General features: G+C 34.9%; 1 protein-coding gene across 1 annotated transcript; it reads right to left on the bottom strand.

Moving 5' to 3' along the window:
- Nucleotides 1-1460: 1460 nt before the first annotated feature.
- Nucleotides 1461-4142, bottom strand: LOC132164322 (peroxidase 4). The gene is made up of 4 exons (XM_059574815.2): nucleotides 3853-4142; nucleotides 2985-3176; nucleotides 2365-2530; nucleotides 1461-2180 (listed from the first exon to the last, which is right to left on the bottom strand). The coding sequence occupies exons 1-4, from the start codon at nucleotides 4090-4092 to the stop codon at nucleotides 1789-1791; spliced, it is 990 nt and encodes a 329-aa protein (XP_059430798.1). The 5' UTR covers nucleotides 4093-4142; the 3' UTR covers nucleotides 1461-1788.
- Between the last annotated feature and the right edge of the window lie 4987 nt (nucleotides 4143-9129).

Raw genomic sequence — 9129 nt, 5'->3', positions numbered from 1 at the left:
AAAGGGTACATGGGCTAGCTGTACTTGAAGCACATTTCAAAGCTGTTTCTTTGGGGGAAATTAGATCATTCCAAGGCACAACGCCGGCAAAAATATGACAATAAAAAATAGTAAAACATGTTAGACATCTTTGACTGGTATTGTTTCTTAACTTGCACGGCTCTAAGGCGGCTCAAAGTTTCTTCTATGTGCATTATGTATTATTGGAATATTCAACGTGTGTGCATGAATGTGTAAGAGTTTATTGTTAAGAGGGCAAGCTAATTAATGTGACATTTTAACATTATATTACAAGTTAGGGCCGTGGTTCTAAGCACACGAGCGTGCTAAGTACATCAGACTATTTTTTTTTTCTTAATTTTTTAATATTAAAAAAAAAAAAAATTTGCCGGCTTGCGTTGTATTTAGCTTCACCCTACAAGTTATCTTGATCGAGCAATCTTAGCAAGTTGTGTACAATATATTTTTTTCTTCAAATGCATTATTTTTGTTGACATATCTTGCTTCTAGAGAAAAACGAGGGTTGAGAAACTGACCCCCTCTAGTCGGTATTTATCCCATACTTGGCCACCCTAAAGATAGTCGGTGGGCGGGTTTAATTCCGACCGCCCGACCATAAGGGGTCAATTATCACCCATATCCAATTTCGATGTACAAATCAGTCATGGTCGATACACCGTGTATTAACCCTGACTGTGAATGAGACATGGGTTAGTGGGCCAATTAGTGTTCGACATTTAAAATCAAGCGAAAATTGGCTTCTAAGCATTCAAAATTGGAGAGAGAGAAGTGAGTTGGTCAAGGGTATAACTAGAATTTTAAGTTTGGAGGAAAAAAACTAAAAAATTATAAGGGAGTAAAACGTTAATTTTACAAGAATTAACATAATTTTTTTAAGGAGCACGTGATTCTACCCCTTCTATGGGTACGTGCGTAGGGCGAAACAAAGAAGAAACGTATGCAATGGCCGGAGTAGATCTTCTTCATTAGAATACAACGACCTACTTAATAAATCGGATGATTCAACCAATTTGGGCCAACTTACTAAGAATAACAATGGAATGTTCGAGTTACTAATGTGGCATGCACCAAAATGATGGATAAGAATCTTCTTAATTTTAAATGAAATTGATAATATATATTAGTTTTATGGTCATAATTTAAAGTATATATATATATATATATATGCTAACATTAATTTCATATACAGAGTTAAATACTTAACTTTAATTTCGAATCAAAAATATGAAAGATCCTCCCTAATAACCATTTTCTTTATTCAATTAAAAAAAGAAACTTTAAATTCTTCCACAAATAAAAGATGATTAATGCACAAGTTTTGTGAAAACAAATCCCTTTTTTCTTCTTGTCGTTTTTGTAGATGTAGAATTCACTGCCTTTCATGAAAAGGTTCCACATTTCACATGTCAATACAAATCAAATGTACTACGTGCCTAACATGATGACAAAGTAATTAAACTCCATATTATTTATAATTCCACAAGAAGATCCTTACAATTTCTTTATTGCAAATTTGCAATAATCCAAACACAGCTTAAGACTCGAGTTCTAGAAAATAAGTCACACAACCGACTTTTCGATAAAAGTACCTTATAACAGACATCCACATCGCCTTATTGTTGGGCGAGATTTAATTTAATTTAATTCTTTCAGTAGAAAGAGAAATAATGCTGACTAATTCATTTATAAATGTTTTGCTGGATTAATCATACCCATCTCCATTATTTTTTATTTTTGGTGCATGGGTGTGACGTGATGTGATCTCCCTTAATTAATCTTCCTACAATTGTTCCTAATCTCACCCTTCGATCCAGTGAGGGGCTCGATGTCTCCCATTTTGATCATGGCAGTGACGAAGTCACAGCTGAAGGCTTCAGCGTCGGTGCTGTAGGTTTCAACCAAAGAATCGGTGGACCCGCCGTCGTATAACTGTTGGTCGGAGTGGAGAAGACCCTTCCGGTTGACAAGGTTCTTGAAGTAGCTGTTGTCAAAAGCTGTTGGAGTTTGGAGGTCTAGAGGCGCAAGCTCGTCGTCCCCTGAGCCCGTTTGTCTCGGACATTTTCTCTGTCTGATCTTCGCAAATGAACTGTCAATGTCGGTGTCGTTGTATATGTGATCTCTGAAACTTATACACCTGGCTTGCCCAATTGTGTGTCCTCCTAATATCAAGTATACGATAGTATAAATAAAATCGCAGCTTCATATTTAGAATTGGACGTGATCTTAAAAACTGGGGTTTTTCTCTCAAATGATATGTTTTTTTGTTAGGGCTGCAAAATGGCAATGTGAAACGCACTCTTAATAAACAAATAAGAAAACATTAACGAGATGTGGGGGACACACCAGACAAGGCAACCAAGTCTTTGGCAGAGAGACCTAGATCTCGGTATCTTTTGATGAGGTTGCTAAGGGAAGAAGAGGGAGGAGGGAGGCCACTATTGGCAGCAGAAAGGCTTGCTGTTTTGGAGTCTCTCCTTCCAAGTTTAACATCCCAATTAGGCCCTCCGAGCTGCGCAATTTTGTCAAGATTAGTATATGGAAAAAATAAAAATAAAAAACTAGAATTTTGCCAGAAAAAAATTTTAATTTGTTAAAAAGTAAAAGTAGAGACGAAGTTTTCAACTCAAAATAACATGATAAATATTTATCACTGATCTCTAAATTCCAAGATAATATAAAATGATAATCATTTTCCAATATTTCGAAGAGTGCATACTTAATTTTTTTTAATGACATGGGACCCTTGTAAGGAAGGGACATTGCTGACTCATATATGTCGGATAAAGCGTAATTACACGATCCCGTTCAAAAGAACCGTGTATTGGTTGATCAATGAAAATTCAAACATAATATTAATCAAACGAGTCGACTATTCAAACCGACACTTGAGGGCTAAGTGAATACGATATTTTTATTTTTATTTTTTTGGGTGTTTAAACATATATAGGAAAAAGAGTACTTACAATTACAACAGAGTCACGAGAAGCAATGGCTAAGATATCAGCACACGACACCACTCCGGGGCATTCTTTCTCCGCTGCGGACTTTATCTTATCAACAACCTCAAAACCTCTGAGGGATCCCTTGTTGGGACCTGCTGTCTTTTCCCCTGTGACAGAGGAAGTGTCATCCAAAAGCACCGACCCATCACAACCCTGTCGAGAAGCTAGCATGAGACAAAAACCCAATGAAATCCGACGAATTAAGCTGAAATATTAACAAAATTAACCATGCAGTCATAAGTCATTTGTGTCACTTCACATACTTTTTTAACAGTATTAGAATTGATTTGTGAGACTAATTATTAGGATTAGATGGGATAAAGCCCACCAAAGTAATGATGTAACAATACTGCCAAAAGAAGCCCCTACGTCTTTTATGACTTTCCCCATCCACTCTCGATCACTAGTGCGTGTCTTGACTTTTGCATGCCTTTGCATGTGCTCAACCTTAATTTGTGCATGAAGACTTGCTTCATACCAATAATACATTCACTTTTTTGGATTTTCTTTTTGAGGTGTGTAAAGCTAAAAAATTAGAGTGAATAGAAATAAATGAATTTAATCATTTAATTATATTCTAACGATTTGAAATTGAAAAAAGTTGAATAATGTAATTTCACACTGTAAAAATGCAACGTTTTGAATTTATTATAAACCGAAAAATTAACTCCAATTCCATCCAAACGAATACAACTAAGAGTTGTTATGTCAGAGGCTAAACGATATGTTTTTATACAAAATCAGTAAAAGTGTGTTTGAAAGATAATAGTTGAGAAAACATCGATTTACTACTAAATCAAACCGGGTGGATAGAGACAGAAGAATTTACGTTGACAAAACAGTCGTGAAAGAAAAGGCGAAGGAGAGAAGCGCCGATGCGGCGTTCTTTTGAAATTGCTTTGTGAACCACCGATTTGACCGTGCCAAACACATTGGGACAACTTTTAGAATAAAAACCTTCATAGAGCTGATCAGCAGAGGAGGTCCCTGTGAAAACCACAAGAACAGCGACTGCGACTATGATTACTCTTGAAGAAAAGGAAGAATATTGAGAAGTGGAAAGGGCCATCTTCTTTGTTGAAAGAAGAAGCTAGATAGTGTGGAGTGTGCCGAGAACATGGTGGTGGAATCAGGGTTATTTATAGGGATAAATGGAATACATAATTAATAGCCATGTCGTTAATATATATATAAAGTATTTCATGGAAGAAAAGTCGACCTAGATAAGAACCACGTATTTGATTGATTGATTGATATTTTTTTCTTCTTCTATATAATACTAACGTTTACTTGAATTGAACCTTTAAAGCATGCATCAAAGTTGTCATTATTGTGGGGTCTGCTAAATTACGTACCTATTAATTTCGGGTCTGCAGAAGACGGAAGAAGGTATGAGGATTAGACAACTCCCACGATTGTTACTAGCTATCCTCTCCCGGAAAATATTCTTTTAATTATATTTGAAAAATATTTTTATTTTTTTATTTTTTGAAAGGATAAAAATACTCTTTAAATATGATTAATTGGAGAGAGGATAAAAATATTTTTTAAATATGATTAACTAGATATTTTTCAATTCAAATAAACTGGAGAGAATCCTAATTCTCTCGACATTAACTTAGACAGTTCAAGAAGCCAATAATGTTATGGATGGAAGGGGTCATCAATTAATGTTTCAACAAGCCAATAATGTATTGATCATGTCATCACATACTCTATCACTCGATCTCCCAAAATTTAGTCCCATGCTAAAAAGAAAAAGAGATTTGTTCACGTTAAAGATCTTTACAGGTGTTTAGTCTCCGTTTGTTTCGATGTAATCATGTACATATAATGGAAAATCATTTTTTCTTGATTGTTTTTTTGGTGTTTGGCTTGTACGTAAAATTATGAACGACGGCGAAAAAATGACGACTTTTGGCAACCTTTAGCAGTGGTCCGGTGGTGTTTGCGACTTGAAAAGGAAAAGTTCAAACTCAAAAAATTATTTACGGTTTAAAAAAGGAAAACAATTTTACGAAAATTAAAGAAGCTTTTTTGGTCAAACCGAAAATGTTATTGTTATTCATCGCACCAAACACAAAAAAAATACAGAAAGTATTTTGCAGATCGAAATCAATTTATGCTGAAACAAACAAAGCCTAAGTCTCACATTCTGAGCTTTATAAACAATTTTAGATAGTTTCAATTTTAATTTGACTAAATCTTTTGCAATAATAACACAAATGAGATTAACACTATTTTCAGAGCGAAAAATATTATCTACAAGGCATTATTTGTGAGATAAAATTGAATAGCTTGGGAATGCTACTCCAACGTACGGTTGTTGTAGCTCTTTCCTTGCACTTCCAAACGTATACATCAGTAGTGACTCTAGTCATGTGCTTCTCTTGACTAGTCATGTGCTTCTCTTGATTAGAGCTCTTTTTCACGATCAAAAGATAGAAAAGTCTTGACAAGGATCACATAATCTAGCACAAACGATCTGGATTACAGTAAAATAAAATTACACCCACAATAAAAGTTACATTATAGTTGAGAGGATACCAGGAGAACACTAGAAGAACACTTAGCATTTTCCTTTATTAAATTACTTATTTATTGATTAGAGGCCTTAATTAAAGAATATGGAGGGTAATAAGGGTTTTAAATTTTTTTTATGGAATTTTTTTTAGAGGTAAAGTCCATTTAACCCTCTCAAACTATCACCACAAAGACAATCTGCCCCCAAAACTATCAATTGTGACAATTTACCCCTCAAACTACCAAAACAATGATAATGTACCACAGTTTTAAAAAAATGACGAAATTACTCTTACTAAAATAAAAATAAAAATATTAAATTTTAATTTTTTTTTGAAAATTTTAAAGATATTTTTGTCTTATTAAAAATTCTATAGGAGTAATTTCATCATTTTGCTAGCATTGGGGGGGTGCATTGTCATTGTTTTGGTAGTTTGAGGGGTAAATTATCGTAATTGATAGTTTGAGGATAGATTGTCATTAGAGTAGTAGTTTGAAGGGGTTAAGTGGACTTTATCATTTTTTTAATTAATATTTTTTAATTGGAGGCCCTAAGCGACTGCCTAACTAGCTCGCCTAGTGGTTGGCCGGCCCTTCCAATTATTGGCTATGTTTGGCTACCATTTCCCTTCATTTTTTTCTTTTAAAAAAATCAAACTATTTTCTTCATGTTAAAATTCCAAACAAACTCTTAAGGAATAAGTTAAAACTAGTTAATTGACCTTTAACTAAAACGGGTGTTGGGATGTTTAGTCCTCTAATGATGCACCAAAATGGCCATGACCAGAAGATGATTTGGCCATGACCAGAAGATGATTGGGCACCCAGTTAATTAGACCATTTCTTGGCACACCTCGATTATAGCTAGATTATTGTCTTAGACTTGGCTTTCAGCTGCAACCAAGTGAACTGATCGATCAAAGTTTGACCATTTAAACCCATCCATATATTGACAGATATTACTTTTTCTCACTTTCCCCTTTCTCTTATCAAAACAAAAATATTAACAAACAAATATAAAAACCTTGTCCTCTTATATATATCTTCCGGCGAAGGCCGGCCCATTAATCAGTTCAAAGGTCACTGTCAAGGAGTTGGGAAATAACTCCAAGAGACAAATAGGCTGCTGTAATCACCAACTGGCAACCGATCATCTGTTTATATTATATATTATGGGGTATAGATAAATCTTAATCTTATACGTACGAGTGTTTTCTTTCTTTTTTTAGATTTTGTCGCAAAAATTCTCTAAGTGACTAAGTAAACTTTAATATTTAGATATTACGTACGAGCGAGGTGTTTTATCCTTTTGGCAGAAAAATTATATGAGAAAGAAGACGAGAACTATAATAATTATCAATATATATCATTCGAAAAAATAGAAAATTGACTGTCAAGAGTGTTCGTTCAAAGGAAAATTATTGATCTTGATATGAAACAATGGCCATGCCATGCAGTTGGGTGCAATTAGAGATACAATGGATCACACAGAAATAATTAAGGTCATAGATTTTGGAATTATTGGGTGATAACTTTTGTCCTTTGTCTTTTTTTCGATGTAGTTTATGTGCATAATATATAAGCATATATGACTTAATGTTGAGGAAAATTAAATAACGCTCATAAGTATGATCATGGCTAGTTGCATTTAACACCATCGTGGCTCATTAGGAATGGGATTCTTTGAAAATATTTGTCCGAATTTTAAAAATTCACACAGAAAATGAGAGAGGGGACTCTAGCTAGTTCATAATGTGTCCCGATAGGTCGTCGGAAAATCCAAAATACCGGACATATACTTGTCTAGACACCTCGAGACTAGAGATCCATTTTCTCTCTCTCTCTCTCGGAATTTCTTAAAATTTGGGTAAATTTTTTCAAGAGATGCTAATCCTAGTCTTTCAAGTACCAAACCCAATTCATAGAAGAGAGTTGTTAAACTGTTCTTCCATCATGCAGATTGCAGTGGGCAGTGGCATATGGAAAAATGCATATTCTTTATATAATTTATGAAGAAGAAAATAGTGCATAGTTTGGTTGAAAGAGATACTGGTTTAGGCATAGAGAGGTCACTGAGTCGGTCCCCATTCAACGACTTCTAGTGTTGCATTATTGTACGAATATGGTCTTAAATGGTCATATGGACTTGTCTTGTTCTCCGATTAAGGCACTAACATCTTTTTTTTTCTTTCTTTCTAGTGACACAATGAGATAACTTAAAGGGACAAAAATCGAATTTAATCTTTAGTTTTTTTTTTAATTTTTAATTTTTTAATTGTTTTATGAATTTCCTTTTGTTTTAAATAGGTTTCTCTGTTAACAATATATCATGTAAGAATAATTAATTAATTAATTAATTAATAATAATAATAATAATAAAAGATGCTTTAAAAAATGAAAAAAAATAAAAATAACATAAACGTAAAACCAAAATGGTGGTGGGGCCACCCTCTAGTGGTTAGGGACTAGAGGGTGGCTTGTGCGGTTTTGGAGTGGATTGCAGCCATCCCTAAGCCAACCCACTAGAGGTGACCCCTAGTGTGGGTGAGGGTGTAGTGGCTGCTACTATTTCAAATTTTTTTTTAGTATTTTTTTATTAGCAAATAATTATATAGGGTAAAATTAGTTTTTTACTAGTCAGAACGAGGGTAATTTAAAAAGAATTTGATCGGATATGATTTTTTTCATCCAAACTGACGAAGTGACGGTTAACATTAACTTATGTATTACAATAAAATGGTAGTTGGATTTTTTTTTTTTTTTTTGTAACAAACCACTTTATAGAAAAAAGCCAACAGAACACAAACCCTCACAAAGAGGGACAAGAAGGGGGTGGATCTTTTCCACTACATAAGGGAATAGAGAGGGGAGGGGAGAATAAGGAGGGAATGCAGCCCGAGAAAACTCTTGCCGCGGCCCTATATGCCACATGATGGGCACAGAAGTTCGCACTTCTGTTAACTTTTCTGGCCTTCCAAATACAGGAGGCTGGAAAAATAGATAAGGTTTCAGAGATTACATGTTCAAGATGCCAATCCAATACATTAGATGGATTCTGTAAAGATAAAATAACAATAGAGGAGTCCCCTTCTAGAATGAACTTATCAAGGTGCATGGAAGCTGCCAGGGAACCAGCCAAGAGGGCTGCTTGAGCTTCTCCATACGAAGGACTACAAGTGGGCCTAACTTGGGAGAGGATTTTGATGATCTGGCCTTTGGAGTCTCTGCAAACAGCTGCTTGAGTAGAGAAGTTATCTCTGATGGCTGTATCAAAATTTATCTTGAAGTAATCTGTAGGAGGAGGAGACCATAGCTCTTTGATTGGATGTGACTTTGAAGTCCAGGCTGCTAAATGTTCCAAGGAGACACGGTTGATGTTTGCAGCCAGCTTGGAGGCTTCAGGGAAAACACCATTATGAACAGCTTGGTTTCTGGAAATCCAAAGCAGATCACAAAAAACAGCAGCATAAATCTGGAACAAATGTGAGTCTGCAAGAGGAATGCCAAAAGATGTATGAGGAGTTAAAATACCTTTGATCCATTCAGAGAGGCTGAGAGAGGACCATTTCAACGAGTCTAGAGG

Source organism: Corylus avellana, chromosome 8 (assembly GCF_965113065.1).
Source record: "Corylus avellana chromosome 8, dhCorAvel1.hap1.2, whole genome shotgun sequence".
In the NCBI taxonomy this organism is placed as follows: Eukaryota; Viridiplantae; Streptophyta; class Magnoliopsida; order Fagales; family Betulaceae; genus Corylus; species Corylus avellana.
The sequence above is the reverse complement of the archived record's forward strand: the minus strand, read 5'-3'. Positions and strand labels throughout refer to the sequence as shown.